Source organism: Sebastes fasciatus, chromosome 11 (genome assembly GCF_043250625.1).
Source record: "Sebastes fasciatus isolate fSebFas1 chromosome 11, fSebFas1.pri, whole genome shotgun sequence".
Taxonomy (NCBI): domain Eukaryota; kingdom Metazoa; phylum Chordata; class Actinopteri; order Perciformes; family Sebastidae; genus Sebastes; species Sebastes fasciatus.
The window spans coordinates 35,357,251-35,376,976 of record NC_133805.1 but is presented as its reverse complement, the minus strand read 5'-3'; the positions used below and the strand labels follow the sequence as shown (position 1 = coordinate 35,376,976).

The 19,726-nt window shown below is 43.1% G+C and overlaps 1 protein-coding gene across 1 annotated transcript in view; it reads right to left on the bottom strand.

The window, feature by feature from the left end:
• Positions 1–19,726, bottom strand: part of cdh12a (cadherin 12a) — a 56,872-nt gene that overhangs the window by 20,520 nt on the left and 16,626 nt on the right. Inside the window, exons 5-7 of the mRNA XM_074652364.1 lie at positions 10,650–10,769; positions 3,966–4,133; positions 1,923–2,110 (exon numbers count right to left, since the gene is read on the bottom strand). Of these exons, the coding sequence (XP_074508465.1) occupies positions 1,923–2,110; positions 3,966–4,133; positions 10,650–10,769 (476 nt within the window). The remainder of the gene's footprint in view (positions 1–1,922; positions 2,111–3,965; positions 4,134–10,649; positions 10,770–19,726) is intronic.

Below are 19,726 nucleotides of genomic sequence, written 5' to 3'. Positions count from 1 at the left end.
TTCTAAGGTAACGAAAACACAACGATTACACACTAAAGAAAAATGTATATTATACTCAATTTCTCCCAATAGATCACCCTAATTGTTACACGCTGGTCCTTTAAGCAATAGCTCTGCAGACATTTGGTGACATATCAACACAGTTCAGTTCGTGAAATAGTCACAAAATGTAATCTATTTGATTTGTGTACATAGACACAAATGTATCCCTATGCGGCGTTCGCCGCTCTTTATACTCCCTGGTTCACAATTACGTGTATTACATAAGAATTGATTTTGTGCTGATCATAACAAAAATGTGAAATTTGTGTCTTGTACACAAAACATTAAATGTTGTGACTATTTCAGGAACTGCTGTGCGACAAGGCTGGACATGTTTAGCAGGGTAGAGCAGTGCAGCCCTGTCTCCTAAATTTTCATTCCCATACAACTAAACTGCATTTTCAATTACGTTTGGAAGGAAACGTATTTTCTTCAAATTCCATGACACAGCAGACACAATGATACTGTAGACCACAGCATCCTGACTAAAAGGCTTAAGCGATGGGTGGGTGTCTCTGGGAGCACGCTGGAGTGGTTCCCCTCCTATCTCTCAGAGAGGAGTTTTTCTGTGTCGCTTGGTCCTTACGCTTGGGACACACAGGGAACGTCAGGAGCGCGTGGCGGCTGCGTGATACACGCGTTGGGTGTTCACACCAGCTGCATGTCAGCTGCGTTTCTGCTGCTGCAGCTGCTGCTTTTGGCACTTTCTTTCCACATAGAGTTTGCCTTTTAATGGCCATTAAATTTCATTATGAATATCATTTATATTTTTTCGAAACTGTAGTAATGTAGCTTATATGATGTCAATATACTGTCAATAGATCACTTTCACTGTCTGTTATTGCTGTGAGACACGCGGCAAGCGGCAAACATAGGCGAGACCTCTATTCTCTAGAAGAGACGCTGCTGAGACGCGCAAAAGATAACACAGTTGCCATGCGCTCCTGACGTTCCTGGTGTGTCCCGGGCTCTACATGTCTGAAAATGATGCTTTTTCCTGCGTTGTGTCTCAGGGTTCTGTCTTGGGTCCTATATTATTTGCTTTGTATATTCTTCCATTATGTCATATTATTAGCAAATTTAAAGGTATCTTGTATCACTGTTACGCTGATGATATCAAGCTGTATGTCTCTTTTAAGACTGATGAGACTGACAAACTGACTGTTTTGCACATTGTTTAACTGCCATTAAGGACTGGATGGCTAACAACTTTTTGCAGCTAAACCCTGATAAGACTCAGGTCCTTATCATTGCTTCAGACAGCATAGCTTCCAAGGTTACTCAGTGTATTGGGCCCCTCTTCTCCGCTGTACAGTCTTATCTTGAAAAGTTATATTAGACCAGTCTATGCACTTTGATCAACATTTCAAATCGCTGACCCGTACATGTATTCCATCTAAGACATATTGCTAAACTCAAATCTGCTGTTTCACATCTTGAGCCAGAGATGATAATTCAGGCCTTTATATCATGTAGAGTAGACCACATGTAGAGTTTTGCATGGTTAGGTAAGGGTCATTTAGGTCTTCTGACCAAGGCTTACTGGTTGTCCCTAGAGCTCAACTGAAAACTAAAGGTGACATTGCCTTTGAAATTGTGGCTCTGACACTGTGGAATGCTCTTCCTGTAGACAATCAATCTGTGGCCTCTGTTGACCCCTTTAAAAAACAGCTGAAGACGCACTTATTCAAACTGACAAATTATCTACGTTATGCTGAATTTACACATTATGGTTCAGATTATTACACCCTAAAACCGCCCATGTCTGCTGGCATGAACCTCAATTAGTTCACGCCAGCCATATCAAGCTAGTGCAGTACAGTATAGAGTATGTCTTTGTTTCAAAAGCAGCTAATGTGCAGCTGATGACGAGTGAATACCTTTTTCAAGACTACAACTCCCTCTTGACTTTGGCCATCAGAGATGATGTCAAACATTTTGCCCTCATCTCCTGGAACAATGGCATAATTCACATCTGCATTGCTGCCAGCATCCAGATCATGGGCTCGAATCCGACCCACTGCAGAGCCAACGGACGCTGACTCTGGCACCCGCAGATGGAAAATACCTGAGAGGATGACAGAGGAGAGGTAAGCGAATTAAAGGGACTATTTGTAACATTCAGAAATGCTTCTGCTTCAGCGACACCTGTGGCCGTGAAATCTACGAAAGTCAGCGTCGGGCTCGCGCTTGCTCGCTCTAAATATACCTGAACGAGCATCGCTCAAAACAGTGAGGCGACACACGTCAGCTAAAAGCACAATATCACTCTATATTTCAGCTGCTTGGCAGTAATGTTAGCTGACCAGACGAAGGTCTCTCCATGAACAGGATTTAGATCTGATCCTAGTGTTGGCTTTTCCTGCCTCAACGCAGGCTGAGGCAGCGGGGCTCTGCAGCGTGTCTCCCTGCTCTCTCCGCCCGCAGCCGGAGAGAGCAGAGGAGACACCGGCACCCGGTCGGTAACGAGAGGGTAACGTAACTCTCTGAAGAGCTCCGTCACTTCACAAGACGCGGGAAACCTCTGTTGGTCTGGAGGAGCTGCAGCAGTTATTTCTGCACAAACGTCTCCTGTGCATTCACTAGATATTCTCAGAGTTAAACTAACTCTTCTGCAGTGTGGAGTGAGCGCGCGTTCACGTCTAGAGGTGGAGCGAGACAGCAAGGACGCGCGCGCATTCTGAGTGAAGGAGAGCAGGCAGCGGAGACGAGGCTCCAGCCACACGCGAGCGCGCATATGCGAATATGCGCATGTGTGGCGACCTGCTACATTTATACGCTTAAAAAAGTTACAAATAGTCCCTTTAAGTGCAATTTAAGACAGAAAATGTAGACTGACCATGACCATGACCATGACCATAGGTGAGAGTAGGAACGAAGATTGACCGGTAGATTGAGAGCTTTGCCTTCCGGCTCAGCTCTCGTTTCGTCACAACGATGCGGTAAAGCGAATGCAATACCGCCCCCCCGCTGCTCCGATTCTCCGGCCAATCTCACGTTCCATAGTCCCCTCACTCACGAACAAGACCTCGAGGTACTTGAACTCCTTCACTTGGGGTAAGGACTCATTCCCTACCCGGAGTAGGCATCCACCGGTTTCACACTCGGCTGCGAACCGATCCAATGAGTGCTGGAGGTCACAGACCGATGATACCAACAGGACCACATCATCTGCAAAAAGCAGCGATGAGATCCTCAGCACACCAAACTGCAAACCCTCCTCCCCCCGACTACGCCTCGATATCCTGTCCATGAATATCACGAACAGGATTGGTGACAAAGCGCAGACCTGGCGGATGCCAACCCCCACCGGAAACAAGTCCGACATACTGCCAAAAACCAGAACACAGCTCTCGCTTTGGGCGTACAGAGATTTGATGGCCCTAAGAAGTGCCCCCCTCACCCCATACTCCTGCAGCACCCCCCCACAGTATCTTCCGTGGGACCCGGTCATACGCCTTCAGGAGGGTGGCTGGCGTCTCCCTTAGAGATAGGGTGAGAAGCTCAGTCATCCATGAGGGACTCGGAGTAGAGCCGCTTCTCCTTTGCGTTGAAAGGAGCCGGCTGAGGTGTTTCGGGCATCTAGTAAGGATGCACTCTGGGCGCCTCCCTAGGGAGGTGTTCCAGGCACGACCAGCTGGGAGGAGGCCATGGGGAAGACCCAGGACTAGGTGGAGAGATTATATCTCCACACTGGCCTGGGAACGCCTCGGGATCCCCCAGTCAGAGCTGGTTAATGTGGCCTTGGAAAGGGAAGATTGGGGTCCCCTGCTGGAGCTGTTGCCCCCGCGACCCGACCCCGGATAAGAGGTTGAAGATGGAGACTTATTTTTTTTCATTTGTCTTAAAATCAAACAAATCAATGACTCATTCATCCATCCAAACAATCAACCAATCACACATCCTTGTTGAGTCTTTCTTACTCTTAGTGAAGCGCGGTGGGTTGTCGTTGACATCGCTGAGGGTTATGTTGATGGTGGTGGTGGAGGCCAGACCCCCCAGCTGACCTCCCATGTCCTTGGCCTGGAGAAGAACCTGGTACTCCCCTTTCACCTCACGGTCCATGTTGGCTAGAGCTGTCCTGATCACTCCTAGAGGAGGAGGGGTTGAAAAGAGTACTCATGATGATGATAATGATGATTTAGCCTTCCATATAGAGAGATTGACAGACATACAGTAGACTGGAATGTTTACATGGATTTCATTCATTCTGGTGTGGCACCATGACAATGGCCTGAACATATTACTGCCCTCTTATCAGTATTTACCTGCACATTGTTACAGCAGGAACCCAGCTGGGTGTTTTTCCACACCATTTGCTACGGTGAGCTTAAAGGCCCTGAAAACTTTTTTTCCAATCAGCTTCTTGCTAAGAGCAATGAGGTTGAACATGAAAACACTTTTTTTCTGCTAAAGTTAGAACAAATTTCATTATTTCACATGAAAGATTTTCTGTATATTTGGTTTTGTCTGTGCTCTTCTCAGTGGTTTGAAGTAGGCGCGACTAAGTTGGGAAAAGGTAATGTCATGTATTTCTTTGTACCAGCCAGGAGATATCTGATGACTTGTGGGGTTGTTTGCTTGTGTTGCCGGCCACTGTCAATCGATTAAACCACACCCACAGTTAAACTGTCTTGGAAAGGGAGGAGTGATCGGAGGGGTACTCAGTTGGTTGCAATATGCAACCACACCACTAGATGACGCCAAATCCTACACACTGTACCTTTAAATGAATGAGAAAGAGCTTAAAATTAAACTGGAATATTAAGTCATTGTAACTTAAAATGCTGGGTTGAATGGTAGGGCAAAAAAAAGATCTTACAGAAGATTTTAATAAAATATTATCAAAATAATTTGACTTTTAGTGTATTGAACTTAAATCTATTCGCATTTATGTCAGGTTCACTCAAATAAATTAGTTTCTCAGACCTGGCTCCCAGTATGAAATTACATTTTCATTAGTAAAATATAATTTTGAAGTCAGGGTGGCTGTGCTCAACCTTAGAGCCAGGGTGAGGAGCTCTGAGTTGAAAGGAGCCAGTGGAGGTATTAGACAACCCGGTCTCACTCCGACTCGTCAAATACTGCAGATTGGGCAGCGCCCCTGGCATCGGAAACCGACGCACAGAGGCGACAGTATGTGATGAACTGGGCTTTCAACTAACTCTAATGTAAACCCACCCGTGGCGTTATTGGACAATCTGAGCAAGTGACGTATTAATAGAAAGTCTGGCAGGGCGAGAGGGAGGGGTGAAACAATCAAACCCATGAGTAACATGACTTGTTGGTATCATCAACCCCATGAGTAACGTGACTCGTTGGTATCATCAGCCCCATGAGTAACGTGAGTCGGTAGTCATTGACATTAACGTCAACCACGACCGTTTCCCAATCCTAACTTAAGTGCTTGTGTTGCTTAAACCTAACTTCCTGGGATGCATTAATTCATTAATAAAGTATAGATATAGACTGGGAAATATTGTCCTGGTGTAGCAGATTATCTAAGCAGGAGATGATATGTTCACTTCTTTACCTGAGGAAGACCATCTGTGACTGAAATGATGGCGTTCGTATCCGAATCAAATAAAAGGAGTGAGAAAGAGACAGCATTTGTTCTTTTACTGAAGTTACTCCCGACTCAAGTTGTTTTGCAGTAAACACTTTTGTACTCTAACTCAAGTGGGTATTTTACTTGTATTTCTACTTGAGTACTTGTTTTTACAAAGCGACAGTACTTTCACTTGAGGATACTTTTTGGCTGCTCGACCCACCTCTGGTGACATTTTTCTGAGGCACAGTGATGTTTCTACCTTGTCTATGTCAATTTGATTTGTTAGTTAGTTGTTCTGAGGTGATCTGAAGACAGTTACAGGATGGGGTATTTCACTGGTAACCCAACAGCACACACTGCAAGTTCGGTGTCAAATGTTTGATTAGGACAGTAAAAAGGAAGGGAACAGGTCAGTGCAGAGAAGCTTGGAACTCATTCTAGCTGCTAGTTCAAGCCCTTTTCTCTTCCAATTGACTCTTTCTGCGTGGATTTGTGCACAAATTGAGCATATACAAAAATCACTTCTTCCTTCCCAGAATGGCTTTCTGCTGACCTTTTTGGGATGCCTTCTTTTCCACTCTTTTTATTTGGATTCCTGCAAATGTTTGATTCTAGCCACTCTCTGCCCGCCTATTAAGACTCGGTCAACATGGCATTGTCCAAGTGCACTGATATTTTCATCACTGAAAAAGGAAACTTGTCACAGTTACTGATGGCTTCCAACATTCTTCTGCAATTTTCACCAGTAAAACCAACTTTGTTTCATGTCTTAAAAGGCGCAATTAGTAAGATGTAGCCACATGCTCCAAAGAAGCAGCAGGGCAAGAATACGACAAATCAACCAAACTGCTTAAACTCTGAGAGCTGGTCAAAATAACACTGCTATCTTATAATCTTCACGTGTGGTGTTAGTCTATATTGTGTTTACTACCACTAACCGGGGACTGTACGGCTGGTGTACGTTTGGATTGTTTATTGGATTAAATCCAAAGTGGCAGAAACGAGAAAACAACTTGTATGATCACAAATTCAGCCGGGACAAACCCCAGCGCGGACCGGTACTCGGTATCGGCCGATACCCAAAGCCCAGGTATCGCTAACGGTATTGGGACTGAAAAAGTTGTATCGTGCATCCCTACAATATATAGACGTCTGTGATATAATGTCAACACTTTAACCTCCTAACTGTAACCTGGCCTGTTCTTACACCTTTAATCTTTGATGCAGTATGTACTTATAAGGGGGCAGGAGGGTGACGCATGCTGCTCCGCAGGGTGAAAATGGAACATGATTCTCTATGTTCAGAGTAATTATAGCTCGGTGGAGATCTCTGTAAAACAAACTGAAAATCTTTATGTCCCTTTCAGGGCTTGTTTTAGTGTTCAGGTGCAGATCCACTCACTGTGTCATGACCGGTTGAATATCATGCTTTCTAGACAGCTGGGAGTGTGAGCTGTGGGGTTCACAGAGTAACAGATATACTGTATATATATATATATATATATATATATATTAGGGGTGGAACGGTTCATAAAATCCACGGTTCGGTTCATATCACAGTTCACATGGTTTTCGGTTTGGTTCGGTACATTTATGGTACAGCAAGGAGGTCAATTTCCAATTTCAACATGCTTTTCATTTATTTGGCAAAATAAGTCAACAAAGGTTTGCCTTAACAAAAGTATGCTAACATAAGGAACAAAACACTTCTTCATTGTCAAATCTTAAGGCTGGACCTCTTATCAAAAAAAAAGTGCCACCGTGTTAATTAAAAAGAAATAAGAAATTAAAAAAAAATTGTAGGCTCAGACCATCAACATAAAGTGCAGCATAGGTGAGCCAGCACTAGACCTTTTTTTAGATAACAGTAACATATGTCTTTCTATTCCCTGATATTTCAAACATAATTAAAAAAACACAGAGGATAAGGCCATCAACATAAAGTGCAGCATAGGTCAGCCAGCACTATACCTTTTTTTAATCAACACTGCTCTGTTCATTCTATTTTCATGTTCTTGTGCAAGAAGATGAGTTTGTCCACATTCTCAGCTGCAAGACGAGATCTACTCGCAGTGACTAATGTCTCCTGCTGTAGAGAAAACTCCCTCACTTGGCACAGATGTACCCGGGACAGCAAGGTAACGTGGTGCCAGCTTGGCAACATGAGGATACTTATGCTCATTGTTTTTCCACCAGGCAAGTGGATCTGCATCCACAGGAATGCAGCCTGTGGCCTTGTATGTGGCCATTTCCTCCTGTATGATGCTGGACAGAGGTGTGGTGGTCTCCTCTGTTGTAAAAAGCTCTCCAAATAGCTCTGCCATGGCAGATTGTTTCTGGGGAGGAGGTGATGTCTCTGATGCCTCTTGGTCTGCTGAGGATGAAGTGGCCACCTGGGCTTCACTGGGCTGACCCTGCAGAATAAATCACAAATATAATATTAAAACAAAAAAACATTCATGGCAGTAAAGAAACAAAACATATACTAATCTCTACAGGGCAGTGGGAAAAATGAGAATGCAAAGGCACAAATATGCTGTCTTTGATAAAGAGAACAGTGATGGTAATGATGATTAAGATTATATCAAATTTACTTCTGTAAAAAAAAAAAAAAAAAATCACAATAAATAAAACAATACCTGCTTTTCAATTTCCATCATCTCTTTGGTGAGATCACTGTATATTTTCAGATGAGAGGCTTCCTCCAGGTAAGGCAGGGACTTGAACCTGGAGATTAGGGTATGTGTATCTGCCTTCCAAGTTTTTAGTTATGACTGCCTTTACATCTTTGATGGTGGAGCTGTCCTCATCAGATGCCATGGATTTCAATATCATTTTCTGCAGAGGGATGATCATTGACACAGAGGGGAATGTCTCTGTGCTCATGAGGGTCATCGCAGTCTTCAGAGGTTTAAGAATCTTAAGGAGGTTCTCTGCCAGTTTTACCTCACCGTCAGTCAAGACGGTAATGTCCTTGGCATTCTTCTTGACATTCTTGTCCATCAGGGCAGTATAGATGGCAGCCTGCTGTTCCACATAAAGCTCCAACATGTCATAGATGGTGTTCCAATGCGTTGTTACATCATGTTGTAGTTTGTGAACTGGCAATTCCAGCATCTCCTGCTTGGTTTTCAGGGCATGAGCGGCCGTTGTGCTGCGATGGAAAAGGGTTACCACCTTCCTCACCCTCCCCCAGGAGACGGGATACCTGGTTTAGTGAAACTGCCTTCTTGGCTGCAAGATTAACAGTATGTGCAAAGCACCCAATCTGTGGCCCCAATCCAGTTGTTTCATTGACTGCATTCACAATGTTTCTTGCATTGTCTTTGATGACAGGGATTGTGCTGTTGTCCCTCTCTAGTTTCCAATATGTCACTGCTTGTGTCAGTGCATCAGAGAGATGCTCACTTGTGTGGCTCCCATAAAGGGGAGCGTCTGTAAAACATGATTTTTCTATTTCCCACTCTGAAGTGATGTGGTGGGCAGTCACAGTTAAGTAACTTTTAGTCGCCCTGGATGTCCATCCGTCTGTAGTAAGAGCTACGTAGGCTGTGTTGGACAATTCTTTCTCAATTCCTAGTCGTGTCTACATAAAGTTCGGGAATTACTGTGTTGCTTAAGTGTCGGCGGAAGGGAATATTATAGCGGGGCTCAAGTACGTTAATCATATGCTGAAATCCAGCATCCTCCACGACTGCATAAGGCTGCATATCGTTCACTATAAACCTCCCCGATGATGTAGTTGTGTTTTTTGCCCTGTCTGAGTCTGCATGTAGAGGCTGTTTAAATGCTGCGGGGAGAAGCAGTTGCTCTTTCCTACCCGACTCTCTCCTCCTTGTGCTAACGACAGACAAGCCGGGGTGATGTCTTTGTAAATGATTCATCATATTTGTAGTGTTGCCGCTAGCATCACCACATGTGTTGCACAGTGCTTACACACAGTCGCCGTTTTATCCAACACTTTCTTTCCGTCATTTTCATGGTAACACTAAATCCGTAATGCTCCCATACAGCAGAGAGAAACGACGCTGGTGGATCCTCTAACTGGACTTTATCGTGTCCACTCGCCATTTCCAAAACTGACTGACAGCCGCACTCGCCGCTTTATCCGTGCCAACTGAGGATTTTTTTTCCCCCAATAATTTTATTTGAAGTCTTTTTTTCTGCGCATGCCCTTTTGACTGAAAACTGTGAGGCTGTTCCCCATTTGTAGTGTGACAATAAACAGAAGCCTAACTCTACATGAAAAAATACACAATCGGCCTCATAACCTATTTCAAATGAAGCGAACAATTCATACACGACCAGAACCGTGACTATTGAACCGAACGGTTCAGACTTTTTACGTGAACCGTTCCATCCCTAATATATATAAATATATATATATATATATATATATATATACAGTATATATATAATGGCATGCCGTTCAGGAAATTATTATATATATAATGTGAAATGTGAGAATATGGAATGATATCCTGAATATATGGAATGAAATCATGAATATATGGAATGAAACTCTGAGAATATGGAATGAAATCTGACGTCATCACGGCGCTGCTGCCGTCTTGTGTTTTAGGTCATTATCCGTACAGATCTTGGTGCTGCTAGACGTGTGTGTCACTATGAGCGAGTCAGCACGAAATCTAGTATCAGCAATCCTAATGAGGAGATAATTAACACCCTGGTGAATGTGTGTACCACGGGCCAAAATAATACTGGTAAACATGTTCAACACCGTTCTACAGACGAAGAGTTTATTCACTTTTTCATCGTGGAAGAGTTATGCAGAACTGAACTAAATTAGTTCACTAAAGTTGGAGAAATATTGACAGATTTGAACTTCCCGGATCAATAACTCATAAACGAAATGTTGTTAAAACACCAACGAGGGATCTTTCTTATCGTAGTGAGGTAGACAACGAGCTACAAGCTCATTTTAATCACAACAAGGCGTCCTCTGAGCAGGACACATAACATTGGTCTCTTAATACATCCATGGTCTATATATATATATATAGTTGTAATGGTGACAACATAAATGTCATCTCACCTGTCTTGGGGTCCACAGAGAAGTATGGCTGGCCATGAAGGATGCTGTAGATGATACGTGCGCTGTTGCCATATGTGGGGTCATCGGCATCTGTGGCAGTCACCTGTGTCACATAGGTTCCTGAACAAACACACACACACACATATACACAGGTTATGTCATCATGTGTTTCCCTTCTCAACAGAACACTACATCTTTGTCTTTGTATTAAAAATCAAGATCACAAGAAACTTTTTTTCGAGATAACAAAATGAATATGTTGTTTTCATGAGAAAACCGAAGGTTATTTTCTTCCATCTAAGATTATTGCTGTTTTGAAATATGAGATTCAGACTCTGCTTTTCATCATGTTCACATGCACAGCTGCTGTCGGCTTGGCAGAGTGTGTAATAATACCGTGTTTTACGAACACATCTGATCATTGTGATGAAGGTAACACAGTTTATAGTGTAAGTATATAGTATATAAGTCTAATGCAGTGAGGGCCAAAGAGCAAATGTACTGTATTAGGGCCACATTGAGGGAAAAAACATCTGAGATTTACAGAATAAAGTCAGAATATAACGAGAAAAAAGTCATAATGTTACGAGAATAAAGTCATAACTTTACGAGAAAAAAATAAAATAACACGTAAAATTACTACTTTATAATATTATGACTTTATCCTTTATTCTAGAAATATTATGACTTGATTCTCGAAATCTCAGATCTATTTTTTTCCTCAATGTGGCCCTAATACTCCGTTGTACCCTTGTACCATAGACCTACAACAATGATAAAAAAAAATGAAAATGTAAACAAAAAACAGTTACTTTTCCTTTCCACTAATTCTTTTTTTTTTTTTTTTTAAATCCACATGGAGCCACTGGAGAGGGGTTAAAGAGCTTCATGTGGCTCCAGAGCTGCAGGTTGCTGACCCCTGGTCTAGCACAGTTAGTACAAGGAGTGAAAGAAGTTCTCTCCAACTTTTCTGGCAAAAGTAGCACCTGAAGCCTTTGAACCATTTTATAGGTAGACGTGCCTTAACCATATTGACATGAAAGAGTAGAATCATGACTAATCATGACTGACACAATCATAAACATATTGGTAAAAATGTATCATGTTTGTAAAAAATTATCTACTTTCATAGATGAGTTAAAAGGGCCTTGCACAGCTTTGAAAGATGTTTCCTTCTGCCAAGGCTCTTGGCAGTAGCCTTGTCACTTGCTCAATGTATACACAGCTGAATGTAACAACTCTATTGACTCCATTCCTGTAGTATTTATTGTCGCCTACTGCAGCGTTGTTTAGAACTGCAAATTTGGTTACTGTGTGGCTCATTGTAATTCCATATGATATCATGCACCATTGTGCACAGAGCACAGGGGGACTGCTGGATTTCTGTTGCATGAACTGATGACATCATCATCAGGTTTATATCTCGCTAAATTTGGCTTTAAAGGCATAATGTGCAAGATCCGATCAGAACTTCAGTGTACCACATTCCCGGGGAAGCATGCGGCAGCTCCGGGAGACGTACTATACCCAATCTTATACTTCAGAGCATGAAACTGAAAGGGAGGAGAGTACAAGGAGACTGGCCTGGAGGAAGACATGCGTTATAACTGGGGTGCAGCTGGTGCTGGATATCGCGGACAGGTAGAGAACCTCTATGAGGGAATTAAAACAACTTTCCCTGCTCCCATGAGATGGGGAGAGATAAACGACTCCAAACAGCAGCCTGGTGAAATGGTGGCAGACCATTCATTCAGACTGACTCCCCATATGAACAACTACTAACGAACTGTTTCCTGGAAAGTATGGATGAGCAAATCAGCCAGCAGTTATGCAAACATTGTGCAGGCTGGGATAGAGGAAGATCACGCCATCCACGCTGAACAAAATCTGAGAGTCTCAGAGAAAAAGACATAGCAAGCTAAAACTCAACTGAATGACAGGCTCCAGATGGCACTGCTCCAAGCTCTGAATGGAACAAACGGAGGGAGGCAGAGGACGCGGTGGTCCCCCCAACCCCCTTCGAGCACAGGATCACGCAGTGCAGGCCCTTGGGAGGACGGATGCTGGAGATGGAGGAGGAGACCCTGACCACTGGGCAAGAGACTGTAACAGATCCTACACAGAGGATGAGCCACAGTTATTGAGGGAGCAGACAGAATTTAAAGGAAGGGAAAGTAAATGATTTCATAACTAACGACTGGGTGCATTGGATAATAAAATGTGGGCATTGACGGTTGTGCCGACCCCCTCGGTAACCAAATTCTTTAAGGTACATAATTCATCAGCACATGTATCTCTAGCCAGAACACATTATGTACAATGGAGAGATTTGGGACCCTGGGTCACTCAGTGTTCACAGGATTGTACATGGGAGGATCAGGGAGAAGGAAGTAAATATTCACATAGACATGTCCATTTCAGAGCACTTTGGTGGGAAAACGGATCGTGCTTTTAGCACAAGTTGATTCATTTAAACATAAGGATTGGGCAAATTTTTCTCAGTTAACCATTGATTTGCCAGAGTTCTGGGAAGTGCCGCAAAGGCTAACGATAATTAGTTAAAGGGGCTGAACCTCTCCATGTGACACCTAAAAGCACGTATCGTCCATGTCAGGCACAATATCCTCTCAAAGCAGAGGCAGTAGCAGGGATAACACCAGTATTTAATAAAGGCAGGAGTCATCATCCCATGTGCACTCTCACCAGTAAGATGCCCTATCTTTCCCGTTGAAACGATAAGGCCAGAAAATCAACCAAGATCTGCAGCAGTACATGCACAAGCACCCATAGTGCTGAACCCACACACCATACTCTCACAAGTTCCAGCAGGAAACTTGTGATGATTTGGCCAATGCATTTCGCAGTGTCCTAGTAGACCCAGACTCTCAGTATTGGTTTGCTTTCACATTCGAGTGTAAGACTTTTTTTTTTGCCTACTCCGGGTAGGGAATGAGTCCTTACCCCAAGTGAAGGAGTTCAAGTACCTCGGCGTCTTGTTGGCGAGTGAGGGAACAATGGAACGTGAGATTGGCTGGAGAATCGGAGCAGCGGGGGGGGCAGTATTGCTCTCTCGATCTACCAGTCAATCTTCGTTCCTACTCTCACCTATGGTCATGAGGGCTGGGTCATGACCCAAAGAACTACATCGCAGGTACAAACGGAAGAAATGTTTTTTTTCAGGAGGGTGGCTGGCATCTCCCTTAGAGATAGGGTGAGAAGCTCAGTCATCCGTGAGGGACTCGGAGTAGAGCCGCTGCTCCTTTGTGTTGAAAGGAGCCAGCTGAGGTGGTTCGGGCATCTGCCCGAACCACCTCAGCTTGGGGTTAAGTGTCTTGCTCAAGGACACATCGACATCAGGGGATCGAACCACCAACCTTCCGATTGGTGGACGACCTGCTCTACCCTCTGAGCCACAGCCGCCATTTAATGATTTTCTCACTAACAAAAGAGGCCTGTAAGGTCGACACAGTAGCATTTCTAAAATATCTAGCAGGCCATTCACCTTCACAATGATGCATTTGTGGGATGAGCAGCACAGCTGATTATGTGGGTAGCGCCCAAGAAAAAATTGCCAAAATGCGCTGCCAATGGTAAACAGTGTATTCTCCTGTTGGTATTGACTCTTGTTTTGAGTTGTTTGGTGGATTGGATGATTGAACTCTCTGTCAGTAACAAGGAACAAACAAGACATATTGGCTACACTTTATTCATTTAATACACCGTACACCTCAGTGGCGGTGGAAGATCCATACGCAGCCACAACAGCCTGGCACCTCCTCCTCATGCTGGTCACCAACCTGGTCACACGTTGCAGTGGAATGGCGTTCCATTCCTCAACCAGGATTGGTTGCAGGTCAGCCAGCGTGGTTGTGTTGGTCACTCTAACACGTACAGCACGCCCAAGCTGATCCCACAAGTGTTGAATTGGGTTGAGGTCTGGCCGTTCCATTCTCTCTACTCCCACATTGTGAAGGTAGTCTGTGATAACCCTGGCTCTGTGGGGGCGAGCGTTGTCATCTTGGAGGATGAAGTTAGGTTCCAGATTGTGGAGATATGGGATCGCCACTGGCTGCAGAATCTCATCCCGATATCTCACTGCATTGAGATGGCCTTCAATGATGACAAGCCTTGTTTTGCCAGTGAGGGAGATGCCGCCCCCCCACACCATGACACTGCCCCCACCAAAAGCTGTTACTCCATCGGTGCAACAATCAGCATAGCGTTCTCCGCGTCGTCTCCATACTTTGACCCCTGCCATCCAACTTTGGCAGACAGAACCTGGACTCATCACTGAACATGACATTCCCCCACATGTTCAGGTTCCATTGTCTGTGTTGTCGACACCAGCGCAAATGGGCCTGACGGTGAAGGGCAGTCATTGCAGGCTTCCTGGTAGCCTTATGAGAATACACTGTTTACCATTGGCAGAGCATTTTGGAACATTTTTCTTGGGCGCTACCCACATAATCAACTGTGCTGCTCATCCCACAAATGCATCATTGTGAAGGTAAATAAACAGGCTTTCCAACGATGTAAAATACAATGCCCATTAGCATTGTAACAACAGAGAAATAATTGACCAAACACAAGTTTACTAACTTTTTTTCCCCAGTTTATATCGCCAATCAGATTAGACTTTATATAACAGTATATGCAAATGTGAGAACCCCTTGGTTCACCGCTACAGATATTGTAATGTCCTTTTACTTGTTATACTGGAAACATTTGTAGAATTTCTATTCTACTTTTTCATTTTCTTTCTTTGTGTTTTCCTTTTTCTTTAGTTAATTTAAAAGGCTGATTGAAAATGTGTGGAAGGATAAAGATAGGTATGTGCAGGCATGTATGTTGAAGTATATGGGTAGGTGCGTGTAAGTATATATATGTGTATATGCATATGTGAATATGAAAATATAGGAAAATATATGTCCAGATATTTGTATATAAAAAGGTAAATATGGAGAGCAGCATACATACGGATGGGTATGTATATGTGATTGAGGAATAGCATCTTGAAATCAGTTATTTTATTTTATATTCCTCATTGTTAACTATTAGGGTTATTTTGAAAAAGAAAAGAAATGTATAGGAGATGATAAAATAATGTTTTCGTCTATCTCAATAAAAAGAGAATTAAAAAAAAAGAAAAGAGAAAACATGGCTATTCTTAGCAGTCCGTTCCTCATAGATAGGATTATGTTTTTATCATATGGATACTTGTGCTATTTGCTACCATAACTAATCTTCTATATGTTTGCTGCTGTATTTCACTGCAACAGAGACATACTGGGGTCACACTTGTGTTCTCTTAGAGCACTTTAGGCCTCAGCTGAAGCATTAAGAGCTTAAAGCCTAAAGACCTTGACTGTTAAATTACCTCTCAGTAATGGCATTTAGCTGACAGATGGGCCAGTAATTCTGGTTTAGTGTGTGTGTGTGTGTGTGTGTGTGTGTGTGTGTGTGTGTGCAGCAGATACAACATAATATGTCCAAGCTGAACCAAAAACCTTAGAAAATAAAATTCTGTATATGAATATCAGTTGTTTAGTTTCCTCCAATGAACCAAAATCATTTCAGCTCCTTCCACTTTGAAACACTCCCAAGGAGGACAGTTGGTTACAGGCAAACATTTCTTTAAACATTTCAAAATGTACAAATTAATGATCTGGTTTCCAAATTTTGTGCACTTCAATTTTTGAATTTGTTTTTTTCATTGTTCACTTTTGCAGAAGTAAACACATATGGTTTCTATAACTTAAATAATGAACTTAATGTTTCTCACATGAACACATATATAATCCTCTTGATATAAAAAATAAATAAATTAAAAAATACAATAACAACAACAAATGAACTTTTCCCTCTAGTGTTGATCCCCAAGGACGATGATGTCATCTCCTCAGTCCATCCAACACATGCCAAAGTAGGATATCTCAACCAATACCGACATATATTGTATTCAAGGTCCCCTGAGGATGGATTCTAAAGCCTGGGACACACCAGGAACGTGAGCAGTGCGTCGCGGCTGCGTTACCTGTTGTTTTTTATTTTGGCATCCGTGTTAACAGGTTAGAGCAGCCACACTGCCCGCGTGAGACACGTGTCTCAGCTGCGTCTCTTCTAGAGAATAGAGGTCTCACAGCAACAACAGAGAGTGAAAGTAATCTATTGACAGTATATTAACATCATATCAGTAACATTACTACAGTTTCAATGTCTCTATCTGTAGAATATGTCACGGACAGTGAAGGTGATCTATTGACTGTATATTGACATTATACCAGCAACATTACTACAGTTTTTCATTTCAAAATAAAAGCCCTCAAGTGTTTTTTCTGTAGACAGAATTCCTTCATTTTTTAACACAAGGCTTTTATTCTGAAATATGTGGCGACAGTGTTCTAGAACATGCAGTGACTTGCAGAGCTCCATGAATGAATATAGTACGGAGTTTTAATTGTGGATTATTACTATTATTTACAAATTTCAACACGTTTCTGAACCTTTCTCTGTCTAAAATAAATATAAATTATATTTATAATGAAATGAAATGGTCATTAGAAGGCAAACTCTATTTAGAAAGAAAGGGCTGACAGCAGCAGCAGCAGACACGCAGCTAAAACACAGCTGGTGTGAACACCCGACACGTGAATCACGTTCCTGGTGTGTCCCAGGCTTAATGCTTTTGCGACCCTCTGGTAGGGCCGGCCCTAGACGTTTGGGGGCCCTAAGCAGGATTTGGTTTGGGCCCCCCCTCATTGTAACGTGTTGCCACTTCAACCACATTCCTTCTCAGGGCCTTTTGCTTGATCTAACTTTGATGCATATTTTAGTGTCATGTTCTCATTGGAGCTGAATCTCACTTATCTTCATGTGTAAGATGTCCGAATGTAGATAGGGATATGACAACCAAAAAGATATGATGCACAAGGCAACCATATGGTGAAGAACTTCCATTGATTACAAATAACTAATAATATTGTGCAAAGTCTGTGCTTGTACTGGCTGATGATCCAGCATCTCCTGACAAACTGAAGCACCTGTAAATTATAGATAACGATACTATTATGAATTTTATCAGCAGCATCAGGCCCATTCTTGATGGTTATTATTTACTTTGAGATGAGCATCCATATTGCCCAGTATACCCAGCTAATGAATTCAATACTTAATCAGTAGTCCATGTCAATCCATTGTTTTCCATCTCGCTTTAGTCCGGAGTCGTAACTAAACCTTGACTGAGAGACTATATCATCATTGTCTTGTTTTAAAACGATGTGCGCCTACGAGGAGCGCCATTGGTTGCTAGTCGCTGCCGCGAGTGGCAGCCTGTCTTAGCAGCTCTCCGTGTTTCTACTTTCTTTGTCTTTTTTTTGCTACTTTTTCGTGACTTCTAACTTTCTACTGCGCTTAGTTTTTGTTAGTGATAGTATACTGCACACTATGTGTAAATGGTTTCCTTTTTCACAGCCGTCTTATTTAGTTAGCCAGACCAGCGGGCATGATCGGCGGCCAACGGACAGTGTATTCGCTTGAAGCGCTCCTCGCCCATTGGGACCGAGTAGTAGACCCACCGAAGGATTTACCTGCCGAGTTACGGCCACACAGACGGGGAATGAGAGCCGGCGCAATCTCGAGGGAAAGGAGGGAGAAGAGGAGGAGATTTAAACCCGTCCTGCGTTCAGTAATCATTGGGAATGTGAGATCACTGGCCAACAAGACGGACGAGCTATCAGCCCTGGTGAAAGACCAACGGGAATACCGAGAGTCCAGTATGTTGTGCTTTACGTAGACATGCCTAAATGCGATTATACCAGACTGCTTAATGGAACCGGAGGGCTTCACGGTGGTGCGAGCTGACAGAGACAAACAGACCGGTAGAAGAAAGGCTGAGCTCTTGCTGTCTTTGTAAACTCCAGATGGTGTAATCCCAGACACATCACTGTAAAGGAGCGCATCTGTACCCCGGACATGGAGCTGCTGGCTGTGAGTTTGAGGCCGTATTATATCCCTCGAGAGTTCTCACACGCCATTGCAGTTACTGTTTACATCCCATCGAGTGCTGTGGCGGCGCAAGCGAGTGACGTCATCCACTCCACCGTCGCGGGATTACAGACAAGGCACCCCAGTGCATTCATCGTCGCCAACGGATATTTTGAAGTTTGTCGAACTTCAACCAGTATGTGACCTATAACACGAGACACAATAAGACCCTGGACCTGCTGTATGCCAACATTAAGGAGGCATACATGGTGTTGAGGGGACCCAGGAACATGCAAATGAGCTAAAACTGTTTTTCAACAGGTTTGACCAACCAACCCCCATGAGCTCAGCAGGACAGCCTGGGTCCCCCACTCACCAACACCAGTGCCCCCTTTCCACACCTTAATAAAGGTTCATCTTATCTTATCTTATCACACCAGTATATTGTGGGGATTGGTCTGCACAGAAGCTGTTGCTCGAAGTTTCATTTTCTGCACGCGCATATGAACGTGCACATGAAGGCATGACACACGTGATCTTTTCTGAGCTGCAGTTTATAAACACCGTTGCCCGTTAGCGTTAATCAAACATAATAAATACTGGCACAAACCTTTAATATGTGCTGATAAGCAGTCCAGCTTCAACCTGCATCCCCAACACAACACACACACAGAGGGAGAGCAACTTCATTCTCTGCTCAGGTAGGCATAACCCCTCTATATCTTTACATAGACAATAGTTGATGATGATATATATTAATGCTGATATCATAGACTCAGGTAGACATTACTCCTCTATATCTTTATATAGACAATAGTTGATGTTGATATATATTAATGCTTATATCATAGACTCAGGCTTGTTTTAAATCCACTAAATGATTTCATGAGCTCCCATAATATTTTTTGAAAAATACCAATCTGGATTTAGGTCCAATCATAGCACTGAGACAGCACTAGCCAAGGTTATAGATGACCTCAGGTCTTATATGGATATATGAAAAAACACTTTCTGTATTGGTACTACCTGACTTAACCCCAGCGTTTGATAGAGTGTATCACTGGATTCTTTTAGGTAAACTTCACCATCTGATT